Here is a 17,138-nt window from a genome sequence, read left to right as displayed (position 1 = left end):
TGGGCATCAAAGAACTCTTATCACAATAGTACTGCCAATACATACTATGGGCTCTAGACAGATTAATTTCATTAACTGAGGCATGAAGAAGTTTGCAAAAGAAAAAGATCAGAAGACCTTAGAAATGTTGAGACATGCCACACTGGGGTTCAAATGCAATCCTGGAACAGGAACTAAATCATCAAACCGAGCACACTTGGTGGGTCTGCAAAGATGCTTGGCTTCCCTTATGGAACCTTCTGCCCATTTCTTGGTGACTACCACATATACTTATTTTGTGGAGCATAAACTTCATTAACTTTGATTATCTAGTACAATATGAAAAATAATTGAATGACATTTTGCTAGAACTAAAAGAGATCTTCTCAATTCCTAATTTTATAGAAGAAAGAGCTAGTCCATAGGAAGAAATGAGAATCCCTGAGAGGAGGCAGGAGTGTAATTGTAGAGGCACCTGCAAGTGCTCGCACAAAAGAGAACAAAATCCCGGATCCTCAGTTTATCTACCTGCATGCCTTAACATTATTCTGTTCTGTGTCATCTGGACTTTACACCACAACTACAGAGTTGAAGGCAGACCACAGAGCATTCCTGGCACACAAACCTAAAATATTTACTATTTGATCCTTTATAAAAAAATGTTGTTATATTATTGCTATATTGAAATGATTTTCTTATTCTAGCTCATACTTTTGTTGATTGCCATCATCCTGCATAGAATTGTAAACAGGAAGGATTATTTTTTTAACAGTTTAGGTTTCCTTTCCCACCTCCAAGAAAAATTAAATTCCCAAAGTCTGTACCTTTTATCGAGCAAAAGAGATGCACATGCTGGCACTGCTCACCACTCACATGTATCGGGTGCTGATGCCCAGTTATTTGAGCTCTCAGACCTCTGCACATTGTAAGTGCCACATCAGAGGCAGTAAGTCTGAATGGTTAGAGCCCTTTCCCCTTTCTTTCCAGCATCAGCCACAAGCAATTTTCATCCTGTCACACTCTATTTGTTCGGTATATATGGACCAAGGGAGCTATACCAAGACACAAGAAGCTGGCCAGCTCAGATAAACAAACGTTTACTGAGTGATGTAAAGGGCTTGACACTGCATTTGGCCCTGGAAATATAAACAAGTCACTGTCCTGGCTCTGGAGCAATTTTCCTGTCTAGGTTTTATTCTTGACGTAAAATACCCAATTACTAAAAAAATCCCTTAGTCCAATTTGAATTTTGACAGCCAGTAGTGTTCCAAATGCTCAGATTCTCTTCAAACCTGGACTTCTTTTAATATGCTCTAACCAGACTCATCCATTCAAAGGAAAAATTTTACCTGTTTCCTTTCAGCCTGGCCTGACATCCCAGGTCATAACCTCATATTGACCCTGTGTGTGTCCATTACAACTCAATTATGAGATAGTACCACTCTCTCCATCCCTCCATTCAAATCTATTTTAAATAACAATGTTTTGAAGCACTTACTATATGTGTTAGTATCAATAGCAAACACTGAGACAGCATTCACTGCTTGTCAGGCTCCATCCTGTGCATTCTCATATATGCATGTAATCTCATGCAGGTCATGGCCATCATTCCCATTTACAGGTGAGCAAAATGCCCCAGGGGAGGTACATGGACATGTCCAGCCTCACACAGCTAGTTAACACCGTAGTTGAAATTGAACAGAAGGAGTTAGACTCTAGAAACTGTGCTCTTATTCATCAGATACAGAATTCCGTGTATTATGTCTAATCACACAATCATACTTGGAAGGAATTATTATCCCCACTTATAAATAAGGACAAACAAATTGAAAGAGGTTTAAAAATTTGCCCAAATTGAGCAAAGACTAAAGCAAGCGGGTTTGACTGCAATTGTCCTGCACTTTCCAAAAATATGCCCCACTGGACTTGGCACCAGCAGCTGTGTATATATATTACTTACAAAGTACTCTGGTATACGATATCTTATTTCTTCATCACAGAGCTCCAGCATATAGATCTTATTATCTCTATTTATGAAAACTAAATTGGGGCTCAGAAATCACTTTCCCAAGGTTACATAGCTAGTAATTGTGACTCAGAACCAGGTATTCTCAATCCAAGTCAGGGTTTTTTTCTTTGCTCAAGCGCCTTCCAATTTCAAGGTAGTATCTATTTGCTATTCGCACATCATAACCAGTTTGGCCCAGCTCCAGGGCATATGACCTAGTACTGAAAATGCAAAGCACTGCTGCTCTCAGATCAAGGGAGGGAATAAAAATGAGTATAATGGGGTTACATCTCATAAGTGAGAGCTGTAACAAGGAGCTCGAGTCATCAGGAAAGAATGATATATGTTCACTATTAGATATTCTATGAAAATAATTAGGATGTAGGTGATGGCCCATCAGGGGATAAATCTTCACATCTATAGAATGAGGAAATAAGACTAAAATTGTGGTTTCAAACTGGTCTCTCCATGTGAGTACAATCTGGGATTTCTTGAAGGGGCATAGTGGCAACATTGGGTGTCTGTCCAGCCCTTTCTCTGGAATTGCCATGTGTCTGCTGCAGCTTTCTGCTGCATCAGTCACAGAATTAAGACTCATACAAGATTAACTGGAATCTTTCTTTCCACATAATATATGGTCTAGGAACATGTAAACCACCATTGGTAGCCAGTGCTGTAGGGAAGCAGGGGAAACAGAGAAAGCCAGAAGTCTGAAGAAAATGTGCAGAGAAATAATGGAAAGAGAGTTGCCTGAATTCCTGGATACCCTTTTCTTAAGATTTTCAACTTGTTCACTTATGTCAGCTCATGGTGAATTCTATTGCTTGCAATGAAATGAACCAGTTATTCAAAGTGCTGAGATGCCAGTTGAACAGCTAAGCAAATAGATAAGGGTCTAGGCCTCACATTCTTATGAGGCTTTTGTTATGGGTTGAATCGAATCCTCCAAAAAAAAAGATATGTAAAAGTCCTAATCCCCAGAATCTGTGAATGCAACCTTATTTGGTAAGAGGGTCTTTGTAGATGCTATCAAGTTAAGATGAAGCCATTTAGGTTGGGCCCTAATCCAATATAACTAGAGTCCTCATAAGAAGAGCTAAGACAAAAACCTAACAGAGAAGGGTGCCATGTGATAATGTAGACAGAGATCTAAGGGGGGTAGCTATAAGTCAAGGAAAGCCAAATATTGTCAACAAACTTCCAGAAGCCAAGATGCAGGAAAGGATAATTCCCCTATAGTTTTCAGAAGGAGACCTGCTGACATCTAAAGTTTGACTATCTGGTCTCCAGAACTATGAGACAATGAATTTACGTTGCTTTAAGTCACCTTGTTTATGGGACTTTGTTACTGTACCTGACAAAACTAACAGAGCTTTCTATTAAGATGCTCCTATTTTATCTAAAAATTTTACTTATATAAAACAACTCTTCCATGGTGAAGCTGAATAAATAAAACCCTGATTTAGTTTATAGTTATCTGTAAATTTGATTGAAACGTATGCATTGTACTTGTAGAACTACTTTTAGTAATTCCTGCTAAAGAATGAGCCTCTTTGTTAATTAAATAAATGTTTCATTTTTTCCATTTTGGTTAAAACTCACTTTTTTTATGTTAAGGTCCCCAAGGGTCTCCAAGTATAGGAATAAATCACACACATATTTTATTTAAAGGTTTTCTTGCAAAACCCAGCATCTCAGCAAAAGCTGTTATTAGCACTTCAAATTTACCATTATTTAAAGGAGATGCCAGAGGTATAATTATGAGAATGCAAAGGAGCCTCAAAGTATAATCCTTTCAAAAAGCTATAGAATGTCATCACCTAGAATGTAATAAAGGTAAGGTGACTACCATTTATAACAAAATGTTCCTTTTAGAGTCTCAGGAGACCTGATTCTCCCCACAACTGAGATCATGGCCAAATCCATACAATGTCACTATTTAGCACATATATGATGGCTGCATTTTAAAATTTTATTGTAGACTTGCAATTGGTTGTTTTTTTTAATCTGTGACCACATTTTTCTAGAGGTATCTCCAATAAAGGTTATGAGCATAAGAGTTATACCGTACTTTTCAGTTTTCAAAGAACTTTTAAAAAAACAAGATTCCATTTGACCTACACAATTGTAATTTTAAATGAGACGGTAAATATTATCCTCTCTATTTAACACTTGAAGAGACTGATGCTTAGAAATCTGTCCTATATCATGCAAACTAGTAAAAATTAAAGGCCAGATCTTGTGATTTTGAATCTAAAATGCAGCTTTCAAGATAGTATTATGTCTATCTAATTCTGATACAAGGTATAGGTTATCACAGGGTGGATTTTTGCCTGCAGGCCTCACAGTTTCATAAGGAAAAGTAGAATGATTTATTTTTTAAATTCACCTATTTTTGCAATGAACTAGTCAATGCTTTCTTATCTTGACATGATTTCCTCCTAAAAAGCCTCATAAACTAAAAACACTGAAACTTGCAGCCATAATTTGGTTCTTTGATGTTTGTTTCAAAGGTGTTTTCCTTGGAGAGAGCAAACCATGGCACTGAGAGAGAAAGGAGAGAAGGAGCTGTGCTCGTCGAAACAGGGTCTCCTCAAGAGGAGACGAGGGTGCCAGAATTATGACAGAAAGGATACAGAGCTGACAACCCTCCTCTCCATTTTTGTCCTCATGAGGCTATCTGAATAGTGGGCCAAACTTACAAAGTCACGTGAGCTACTTTTTAGCCATGGAAAACACACAATCAGAATATTCCAGAGAAATTCCAGAGATGGAATTTCTGACTTAACAATTCTACCCAATGCTATTTCTACTTAGAATCAACATGAAAAGTCACTTCACCTCTGTGCATGGTCTCTTGTCACATGATAAACACACTTTCAAAGAACCAGTATGGTCAAGGGCTGACATTATAGAAATATGCTTTTGGTCTTTAATCTATAAGTGTCAAGTGTCAACTCAAAACTTTCAGCTGCAAATCTCACAATGGCTGGTAGCACTAAGATTAAATGTGAAGGAGTAGTTTGTCTAAAGTCCTCCCTCACTACCACCCTCCCTGACCACTGAGATTTCAGTGGCGTTCCTTTCAGACTCTCCCACACAGAGACTTTCTGGCTCCCAGCTGTCATGTGGCTAAAAGAACACTCACGGCACAGCGCCCTTTCCAGCTCAGATGGCTGGGCTAAAAGGAAGAAATGAAGAGATTCAGTACCTCGTCTTTCCTCTTGTCATATATATTCTATGAAGTAAAAAAAATTAAGACCTGAGAAGAAATCACTGTTTACAAAGGCAATGGGAAATTCAAAATAGTATTCTGATAATGGTATATATTAAAAATTACAAATATATCAGATAGTTTTATGAAAAACCTTTAAAAAAAAAAAACCCTTTGTTTTATAATGATGAAGAAACTGAGGGTCCTACTCATACAAAGAATATGCTTAGAGAAGCATGTATTAACTTACTAAAAGAGACACAATCTAGAATGGCCTATTAAAAAATATAAGTCTATGAGCAAAGGGAAAAAAGTAAGTTAAAAAAATGATAAGGTTGGGGCCTTCCCGGTGGCACAGCGGTTGACGCTGGTTTGTGAAGCTGCCCGCAGCCTCTGCAGTGCTGGTTCGATCCCTGGCTGCTCCCCAGCCACAGGAGGAGGGTCCCACATGGCGCGCAGACCTCTCCTGCCGCCCGCTGCTCCCCTCAGCAGTGGACTTTGCTCTGTGCTCTGCTCCCGGCTCTGGCTCTGGTGAATTCTCTCACCCTCCCGCGCTTCTGACTGTACCCAGTGCTTGTATAAATAAATAAATAAATCTTTAAAAAAAAAATGATAAGGTTGAAAAAGACATTAGGTTATATGGATTTCAGTCTCCTCACTTAACAGATACAGAAATTGAGGTTTCCAAAGAAATGTGAATTTGTGCAATACTTTTTATTTTTAGATTTATTTATTTATACAAGAATCGGGGTACAGGCCAGATGCGCGGGAGGGTAAGAGGATTCACCAGAGACAGAGCAGGGAACAGAACAGGCAGACTGACAAAATACACTGCTGAGGGGAGCAGCGGGCAAGACAGGGGAGGTCTGCTTCGCCATATGGGACCCTCGCCGACGGGCCTGGATGGAACTGGCGCTGCAGAGGCTGTGGACAGCTTCACAGCACTGCGCTCAAGGCCCTGTGCAATACTTTTTAAAAGAATGTGTACTAAGAAATTTTACTCAACAATAAAAAAGAATGAATACTGGTCCATGCAATAATTTGATGAATCTCAACAACATACTAATAAATGAAAGAAGGCAGAAACAAACATTATGTGAGAGTTCAGTTTATATGGATCTTCATAACAGGTAAAATTGATCAAAGGTAAAAACTATTGGAATAGTGGTTGTCTCAGGGTGAAGGGAGAGTATTGGAGAGATACTGAGTAAGAAGAGATGCAAATGAACTTTCTGGAAAGAGGGAAAGCTTCTAATTTGTAATAGGGTGTGGTCATATCCATTTTTAAAAACTGCATAATTAATATTTGTGCCTCTCCATACATGTGAACTTTTTAAAACGTGTTAAAAATAATAATCTTTCAAGGTGGTAGGGAGAGTGAATGAAGATGAAATGAAAATAGCAGAATATTGATAATGTTGAAGTAGGCATGAGGGAGTACAACATACTCTGTGTTTACTGTGGATGAGACATTTTCTAAGAAAAACTTTTGAAAGAAGAATGTGAGGAGAATGGGATAGTTCAATTCATGATTGAAGTATGAGTGCTTCTAAGACTGCTCCAGGTCAACTTTCAAATTTTATTTTGCTGAATCACTTTAATGTTTTTTAGCTTCCCATATTCAGCCTGTTTCCCCACCTTCTTAAGGAAAAGGTGAAACCTGAGAACCAAAGGCAGTGAGCCCGTGAGGTGCCCACCCAAGGCCTCAGCACAGGGGCCTCTGAAAAAGCCTACAAATGCTTCCAAGTTAGTGTGCTGGAGTCACATTGTCAGGAAATGGCTTCCTCCAGGCCATACAGTGTTTGCCCTTGAGAAACATCCCTCCCCCAGTACTTTGGAGATAGTCAGATATGTTTCAAAAATAAAACTGCTTCATATTATAAACAAACCAAAAGCTCATGATGATATATAAAGAGGTTGCCCACTAAACACAACTTCTTGTTTGTAAAAATTTTTCAATCATTATATTCTTATTCTTTTATATTAGCCTCAAATTTTAGTCCAATTCTTAACTTTACTTAAATTATAATTTGCATAATATAAAATACCAAAAGAAATATTATCAGCAATGTGTATTAGCAGATACTGTTCAATGTGTTAGTGATTCTTCAGCACATCAACCAACCTCAGTCTAAGGAGCAAAGGTACATAGGAACAATAAGTAGTAAGTAGTGAACTTATTTTTCATCTATTTTGTAAGCACTACAAAAAATATTTTTAACATAATACTAAAGTCAAATATCACTGACCCCTAAAAGGAGTTTCAAATAACAAACAAATGAATTAGGTTAAGGGTGCTTTTTCTGTCAAGGCTAGAAGCAACCCCACGCAGAATCATCTCAAAATGCTTGATGTGAATTACCTCACAAGATGAGTTAGGAGATCCATAAAATACATGTTGTAATTGCATATAGTCAGACTACTAAAGTACCTTGGTAGCACTGGAACCTTTGTTATTAAAATCCTTATCCATTAGCAGTTACTGCTTACTGCATAACACCAATAGGCCTTGTAAAACACACATTTACAGGAACCACAACAGCATTACTAAAGATTGCACTTTGGGTTGGAAATAATTCTAATGTGAATGAAGCTGAGTGATGAAACCACAGGTCTAAAAGCATCATATCTGATCAGAGAGCTTAAAGGGCAAAGTCACACCCCAAACTGCTGTGGAAATTTGCCAAGAAAACAACTTCAAGTTGCTGAAATATGCTTTTCTAAAAATTAATATTCATTATTATTCAGTAAGTTCTAAATAGCTCTCCAGTGTATTCAAGTTAATTCAAAAGTTATTTATGATTACTTTTTAAAAAAATTTATTTATTTATGTGTAGAAGAAATGAGGTGTTGGCCAGAGGTGTGGGGCGGTGAGAGGATTCACCAGAGACAGAATGGGGAGCACAGCCAGCAGATCCACTGAAATACACTGCTGAGGGGAGCAGTTGGTGAGACAGGAGAGGTCTGCTGCGCCACATGGGTTAGCTCCCTGGCTGGGGCTCAACCTCAGGCCATATCGGTGATAACACTAAGACTAACCTTAGGCCATCAGAGAGGTCCCTATAAGATTAGTTCTAGTTGGGAATCTGTATTTATGAGACAAAAGCATTTTTTTTTTGTTTCAATGTAAACCTGAAGATTTCTGAACCTTTCTCTTTTGCTCAGAAGATAAAATTAAGGTTCTCCTTAATTAAAGTCCACTGAAGAGTTCATCAAACTATGAAACTGACACACTAAACACACATTTTACAGATATACATACACATGCACACATGTTTATTCATAAAACAAATGTATACCTAATAATTCAAAATTCAGGTATTCATTTAAAGTTTTATGAGACAAATATATGTTTTCTCTGAGGCAAAGGAAAATGTAAGCCTAAAAATGACGTTATGCATATTAGTATAATTAAGTGATACTACAGGTTGGCTTTGTCCTCTAAAATTCTACTTTTGATAACTGATACCTCAAAGAAAGATATATATTAGGTTAGACTGATTAAATAGTGTACTACTTAATTCATAAGTTTAAAATCATTAAAAACTGGTACAGATTTTTGAGGAATTTCCAGACACTCAGATTACAACAAAAATAGTAATTACGATTTTAAAAGTAATAACTCTTTCCTAAGGACTGACATTCTGTTTACTTACAGACTGTCCATTTATCCCCCGGGGGTCTTCCATTGAAGAGTTCGTCTTCTGAATTATATATGGGCTATTAGCTACACACTTCTTCAAAGGGTTCCAACACCCCAGCACCTGTGAAGAATAGAGCATCAAGCAGCCGTATTAATTGTGTGGCATGAAATTAAGAGCTGATCTTTACATCTGCAGTTTTCCATTTACTAGCATGTATACACAAGTCAAGAATGCTTAACTTCACTGAATGAATCTTTAAAATAAATATTATGGGCTCACTGTTTATCACAATTTACATGAGCCAAATGTGGCCAAATTATAGTTCAGTGTGTCTGCTGTCAGCAGCTGCAGTTCAGAAGAAAAAAAAAAAATGAATAGAGAGGGCAGCAAGAGAGCTTTCCACACACATTATTTTTGAGCCAACAGTAGAAAAGCTTTTTATTTTATTTTCTTTTTGAATTCAGTTTCTCCATGCTATCTATCAATGTCAATTGTTCCACAATGCAGAGAGGAAATACTAACAAAGAAATATGATTGTAGTCTGAGCAAGGATAAAAGAGAAAAATCTAGAGTTGAGTGTTTTACCCTCAGGGGAAGTATATTATTATTCTATGTCTTAGCAAGTTTACATTAGGTCACAGTTTCATGGCTGATCAACCCTGAACCTTCAGAGACTCAACACCATCAAAAAGAATGGGATTTGTGGATGCTTCAAGACATAGACAACAAAAGTAGTAATTTGAAATATATTCTACATTTAGCTATCTTCAAAAAAAAAAAAGCAGGCCTCTAGCTGCCCATTGTCATTCCCTAACATCTAGAATTAATTTTCACGATCATGCTCAAATGAAAAGTCTAAAAAAGACTCTCAGGTTATCTAACTTACTTGGACTTCACAACCACATCAACACAAATATTTAGATATACATGCAATTTTAAGGGAAAAAAATAAAGACAGCATAAATGTTACACCTACACAAAATTATAGAAGAGAACAAGAATTTAATTTCAGTTATCTCTTCTTGTAAAAGTACTTGAACGTCAGAGGTTACTGTGGTAGGAAAACCCCTACAGTGAAAGAGAAGAAATCTGAATTCAGGGTCTGACTCTGTTACTAACTAGTTGAATGACCTCAAGCAAATAACTTAGGTTCTCTGGGCCTCAGCTCTATTTTCTGTGAAATGGGCGATTTCAACTGGATAATATGTTAAAGTTTATACAGTATATTTTAACTCAATGAATGCATGCATTTAAACACATAATATTTGGGTAAGACATTTGAAGCTTGGATCACTTGGGATGTAATTTTAAAATGCTAAAGTAATTCTCATTTAAGTTTGTTTTGCTCTGCGTTATCAATGCTGGAAAACACATGCCTTATCCATTGTCAACACAAAATTTCAGATTGAGTTAAAAAAAAAATTGTATGGATGCATATATTCTCTGCTCAACCAGGAAAACACTATATACAACTCTTTTGAATTGCACAAAATTTTCAGAACTGAATTTTAAAATCTACCAGAATTGCTTTGATAGGATTCTTTGCATTATTAGGGAAGAGGTATTATAGAAACTAGACTTTTTTCATTGTTTTAATTATTCTCTGGAGCCATGTTACATTTTCCAGGTGATAAGGTAGCATTTTAAAGTGAGGTTAATAATCCTGCTTTACATTGGTAAAACACTTTACAGTTTACAAAGTTCTTTCTCATAAATGGCCCACAGTGCACCTATACGTGGTGAGACAAAGTACAGTTTCATTGCTCACAGAAGGTAGCAGGCCTAGGACAAAGCGCCTTCTGATTCTCCCTAAATTCCCATTCTCTCCATACCTGTCCTAAGAACGTGCTTCAATCAAAATCTGTATATTTGATATTCTAGGATCATTTCCCATGTGTTTCTTTTCCATATTTCCATATTGAACTTACTGAACAGTTTAAGGTATTAAGAATGGTCAAGTTACATAAACATGAAAGGTATTTATTTCATTTGTAATTTTATTTCTTCTGAAGATGAAACTGTTCTCTACTAAATACTATGTTTGTTATTGTTTCCTGGGTTGAAAAGAAAAGACTAAGATTATTGACAAGTCAAAAGAGTCAGCATTCATCTGTTTCAGGTAGATGACTCCACTAAGAAAAATCAGTCCAAAATCAAAAAATCACAGAAAGCCATGGACTTTATTTACAAATCCTCCATTGCTTGCTAAATCAGTATAGTTGTTTCCAGATTTTTGCATGTCAATCTGAACCATGAAATTTATGCCATGACTGGGTCTACTGATATTTAGGAGGTAAACCCTTAATTCTCTTGCTGGACTTGATCTTTCATGGTTTATAAATAAGCCTGCCCCCATTATAGCACTTATCTAATGGGACTGTAATTATTTCTCTACCTGTCTCACTAGACTCACTCTACCTCTACCACTAAACTTTTGTTCCATGAGGGCTAGAACCATAACTTACTCTCTTCTTCCAGTCACATGTGGCACTTATTAAATATTTTGAATGAATGAATGAATGTTATTGATAGATGACCATTTGAGAATATATGTAAACTCTGAGCTAGAATTAGGTGGACAGTTAAATGGTGATGTTATCATTTAATTTACTTAAAAAGTATCCATCAAATTTCTTGTTATAAACCTTTATTTCAAGTACCCAAAGAAATAGGTTCGGGCCTCCCTAGTGGCACAAGAGGTTAAGAAGCAACCTATGAGGCTGTCCACAACCTCTGCAGCACAAGTTTGATCCCCAGCCAGCAGGGAGCAACCCACATAGCACAGCAAACCCCTCCTGACCCCTCACCCGCTGCTCCCCTCAGCAGTGTACTTTGGTCAATCTGTCTGTTCTGTTCCCCACTCTGTCTCTGTTGAATCCTCTCACAGCCTCCCCCGCCCCAACAGCTCTGGCCTGTACCTCAGCTCTTGTATGCATAAATAAATAAATCTTTTAAAAAAATCTGAAAAAAAATAAAAAAATAAATAGGTTCAAGCAAAATCAAGTTACTTGATTCATGTCTATCTATCTATCTATCCATCCATCTATCCATGCATCCATCCATCCATCCTTATATCAATTTATCTAGCTAGCCTATACATCTATATTTGTATTGTTGCTTCGATATACATATGTATGTATGTATATATGCATGTATCTGTCTGCTGACCTACCCACCTATTACACACACAGTGAGTACTTATTTGTAAACCTATATAGTTATACACATTAATACAATCACAGTACTCAGAGATAGACTTTGACTAAGCCACAGATTGGATCCTAGAAAAGAAACTGTAGAAGATGTCTAAGAAGGTTAATCTAGGTATAGGATAGGGAGGGATGATGCATGCTGATGGAAAGATCAATGGATGGAATTAATTTGGAAAGATTTGTGAAACATTCGAGACAGAAGCTTTGATGTCAGAGGGGTCCTGACAAGACATGGCACCACATATCTAGTGGCAGTTACCCAGTCACACATCTATTTCCAACCAAAACTGGGAATTGGTTTTATCACCTACTTGTATGTTTACCTGAGAAGCCAAATCCTATATGTACCCAAGCCCAAGTCAACTATCACGGTACCCTCCTAAAGAGAGGTGTCCCTTGGTGTTATATACAACAGAAAGCCATCTTTCTATTAGCCACTAAATGAAATTTCCCTAAAATGAGATAAGAGCCTGAGAGATATCCTGGGGATCTGCTGACCAGGTTCAACTTTCCAGAATCAGTTATCCAGTCTGAGCACAGAAGATAAACCTGAAAGTCTCCTCCTGAAATGTACTTCACCAACTCCTTAACTAAGAAAATATCAGCTGAACAAAACAGGAGAAAAAGCCATGTAGCTGGGCACACCTTAGTGTGCTGTGCTCATGGTGGTGCAAACCTTGATATTTTCTAGCTGCTTGAGGCCACCTGAGAAGATGCTATCCAAAGGGAGACAGTGGTAAGCAGTCACTTCCATGCAATCCCTTCAGTCACTTCCATGGCAATCAAGCCCACAAACTGGGGTACCCAGCACTGGGGTTGATGGACCTCCTGACTTAGATTTATAGCCTTAAGTTAATGTTAGCCCTGGTGCTGAGCAGACCCAGGCAGGTAGCAAGGACAGCGGGAGGCATCCTGCATAAGGAAGACATAAGGAATACTGTGGGAACCTGCAGGAACTATGCTTCCTTCCAGCAAAATCCCCTGGACTGTTGAAATACCACTAAACAGTTAATTTTCTTAGATGGACTTGTCCAACTTGGGACTAAGGAACCCAAGTGAGCCTTAGAAACTTCCTTTGTATTTGCTACTCTTAGGGGAATGAGTTGGGTAGGGACTGAAATTAGCAAGCAAACTTTAATGTTAGATTTGTACACTGATAAAAAGACTCCACAGGAAACACAATATTCAGACTATAATATGACAAACCTTTCAGTCATACAAAATCACCTTTGGGGGTCCAGAGACATTGTGAAATTGGGACCCTGATGATGAGATTATAATTATAGCGATGGAATTCAGATATTTTACGATATTTTATGCTCTATTGCAGCCAACAAACCTATTAATTTAAAAACACAAAATAGTTCTAAATACAGAAACTTCAATGCAAGAGACAAAACATCTATGCTTTCTGTTATAAATTAAACTCTCTCTGGGATTCCAATTTTTCTCCCCAAGTCTACAAACGGTCCCTATTAACTAAAACAAGTATTCTAGAATTCTGAACCTACTTTTCTCAGTTCAGTAAAATTCCAACTTCACTCCACCTAGCCATTTCCTATTTTTCTATACCTACTGGTTAAAAGCACTTGATTTAAAAAAAATAAAACCTCATATTACAAGCAAATATTATTCTGCTTTTACGTTAGTTATAGCGCATCACAAACATCCTGGTTATTGTCAGAACAGAAGTCTGGGAGAAGGTGAAATAAATGTGTAAATTATAGAGGCAAGAAATAGTCTGAGAAAGGATCTAGGCAGGCAGGCTCTTGGGATGGACTTTCTAAATTGAAGAAAAATAAGTTAAGGGGTGGAGGTGGAGACTAATATGGTTGGAAGAGAAATAATATTTTTTAAATTTTATATATCATGTACATTTTAATTTTTCCTGCTGGTTTTGAAAAATGGGTTATATTTTAGATGACACATAAATCACCCCTAATGAACCAGAAACCCATCAGGCACTGTTAATAACTTGTGGCTCCTTGGATGAAAGAGTATTTTCATTACCACACACCATCGCTTTAATCTTTGCCTTCTTACCAAGTGTTGAGTTTTCTAACATTCCTGAGAAGCAGAAGGAAACTAGAGGTTGAACATTGCTCTATAGAAAAGAAAAGGGCTATTCTAAAGTATGTCCCCAGAAGACTACAACTACAGATTGAATAAACATATCAAATCAAGGGGTCTTTAAGAAAATTTACAAACAGAAGCCTGTAGTGAAATGAACCATTGGATAAATGACCTCCCAGAGACCCACTCAACTCACTCTTCCATAGCTCTAGAAGCCACAAAATGCTGCGTCTCACGGTCACCGGTTGATTGCTTTCCACACTTTCATAAGAAATTTAGTTATATCATGGAAAACAGAAATTGGGCGTACCCAGGTAAGTTGGATTCAGAACCAGATACTCACAGATCTTTGAGATTGTTAAAGAGCACATCACAACCACTGAAACATTAATAAAAAACAAATAGAAATCTAGGTTGGTGAGGTTCTTACAGATGGAGATATAGTTTTTATAGAAATAAATGTCTATACCAATTTGCCTTTATAGCTTTTCCACTGATTTATTGGTACTTGCGTTTTATTCTTTATAGACTTCTAAATAAATATGACCAAATATCTGCTTCCACCATACATTACTTTCAGGTGAACAGAAGGCCAGGGAACAAATGAGGTGACACTAATTAGGAAAATGATGACATTTATATTCAGTAACTAATGTTGAATTTCCAAATTAAACCTATACACTACTATAATGTGGGATTCACTACACAAATGATATTAAGAAAGCTCTAAAGAAACATAACTATAACCCCATCAACCCAGCTGGTTGGGTTAATTAATTTTATGTAGTTATAATCATAGTGAATTTCCATGCTTCTGTTTTTCTGGTTTCTCTTAACATTGTTCCACAGGCATTTTATAGTCTGTATATTTATCATGTTAATGTCCATGTAATAGTCCTCTAAAGTGGGGCATTTGGGATTTTTTCATTTTTATAGCATATAACACTTCAACATCTTCATTTGCCAAGTTTTTTTCTGTATTTTTAATCATTTCTTTAAGAATAAATCCCAAAAAGTATAACCAGAGGATCAAAAGGTATGACAGTTGAAAGAGGTAATTCTTATAAAGTGGGGTCAAATTCACTAATGTATATTTCTCTTACATAGCACTGGCCCTAGTAGAAATACAGATATCATAATTTTAAATATTCAAATGAGTTTTGAAACAGGTATAAAGGAAGCTATAATCTTGATAGCATTCAAGAATCTCCCTATATCAGAAGTGACCAAATTTTTGTGTTCATGGTTAACTTGAATACTAAAAATCATGCCTGGACATTTGAAAGCTTCAACAAATGACTGATCCAAACTATTGCTGCACTGATAAAAGCATGTATATTTATCACACACTTGTCACTTCCCCTTTTGTCCATTCAACATTGCTCTTCCAGTGGAAATCTATGCTCATGGACTCAAGACAAAAAGTAAAACTCATTCCAGTAAACATGGGATCTTTTATTATCCTGATCACTTTCTTCTCTTACTTTCAACACATGACTCAGTGAGTGTGTCATATAGTCCTTGTCATAAAATAATGCCTACTCAAGTATAGAAAAGGTAAATGCTGCCCATTGATTATAAATGGTGGCTCACCCATAAGGGATTTGAGAACAGTGATGTGCTATAGCATGTTGTTTGAGAACCACAGGCCTATACATTTTAGCTGTAATAAGGAAATTCAGACACCTAAGAGAAAAAAAAAATCTAAAACATAATCTCATGTGACAAACTCTTCTAACATTTCACCAGATTCTTATATTAATTCTGCTGCATCTACTGATTTTAAGACATTTCTGGTCTTCACAGATGTTTATATACACTGTGTCACAGAAATGTTTCTTAGCCTAGTAAGACCCTAGTTTCAGATTTAAAATGATTTATACTGTAGAACAACTGGTAGCAAACTAAACTGGTTTCATTTATTGGTTATGCTTGCTAATGTACAATTGAAATAAACACCTATAAATGATCATTTTTTCTTTATTCAGTAGAAAAACTGGGGGTATATAATGTCTACTCCTTGCCTTTACATAAAAAGACCTACCTTCAAATGCTTTTGAAAGTGTTGAAAGAAATACACCATAAAACTCATCCATAGGAAGTAGAAAACAGGACCAACCATGGTTGCCTCAAGCTAGGAATGTGGGCCAAGAGCTTGATGGCACTTTTGGTAGTGTTAGGAGTGTTCTATATCTTGATAGCAATGGTTACGTGATTGTCAAAATACAGTGAAATATATGCTTTAATAAAATGAATTTTCTTAATGTGCCACAACTCACATTTCCTAACACTTGTCAACCTTTTTTCTTTTTTCCAGTATAGCCAAGAAAGTAACACAGCATTTTGGTAGTGACTATCTTCTTCATTAAGAATAATAGACTTTGGGCACGAGCTCCATCCCAGGCTGGCCAGGGAGCAACCCACATGGCGCAGCAAACCTCTCCTTACTCACCCGCTACTCCCATCAGCAATGTACTTCGGTCAATCTGCCTGTTCTGTTTCCCCCTGTCTCTGGTGAATCCTCTCTCCCCCCTCAACTCTGGCCTGTACCCCAGCTCTTGTATGCATAAATAAATAAAACTTTAAAAAAAAGAATAATAGACTTTATCCCTCCAAATCACACATGATATTAGTGCTGATCTACATATTCTTCCACCAACACTCCCTTTTCTAATACAGTCATGATATTTATTCCTGCTTAAGTAAATTAAGCAGGTTCAATAATCACTCATGCTCATTTTTAAGTGCAGAAGGGGCTCTTGGTTTAAAAGATGAAAATTAGGAATATACAATTGTCTTTAACATTGAGATTCTACTTGTCATGTCAGTAACTGATATGATACTGAAGGTTTTAATTTTTAAAGACTTAAATTAGAATGCTGAATGGTGATATGATTTTCAGGAATACCCAATCAAATCCATAAATTTTCTGGTGTGTGCTTAGACCACGTTAAGTTCAGTAGTCAAGATGTAAAAAACAATTATATTTATAAAAAATAAGACCATTT

General features: G+C 36.8%; 1 protein-coding gene across 3 annotated transcripts in view; it reads right to left on the bottom strand.

Moving 5' to 3' along the window:
- The window catches only part of EYA1 (EYA transcriptional coactivator and phosphatase 1), a gene marked incomplete at both ends in the record, with an annotated part of 296,030 nt that extends 287,140 nt beyond the window's left edge, over positions 1-8,890 (bottom strand). For all 3 annotated transcript variants that reach the window (XM_084229160.1, XM_084229164.1, XM_084229165.1), the window contains one exon: positions 8,858-8,890. In XM_084229160.1, coding sequence (XP_084085286.1) covers positions 8,858-8,890 — 33 coding nt within the window. The remainder of the gene's footprint in view (positions 1-8,857) is intronic.
- Positions 8,891-17,138: the final 8,248 nt, after the last annotated feature.

The sequence above is a fragment of the Talpa europaea genome (genome assembly GCF_964194135.1).
Source record: "Talpa europaea genome assembly, chromosome: 3".
Classification (NCBI taxonomy): Eukaryota; Metazoa; Chordata; class Mammalia; order Eulipotyphla; family Talpidae; genus Talpa; species Talpa europaea.
This window is presented reverse-complemented; position numbering and strand designations above follow the sequence as displayed.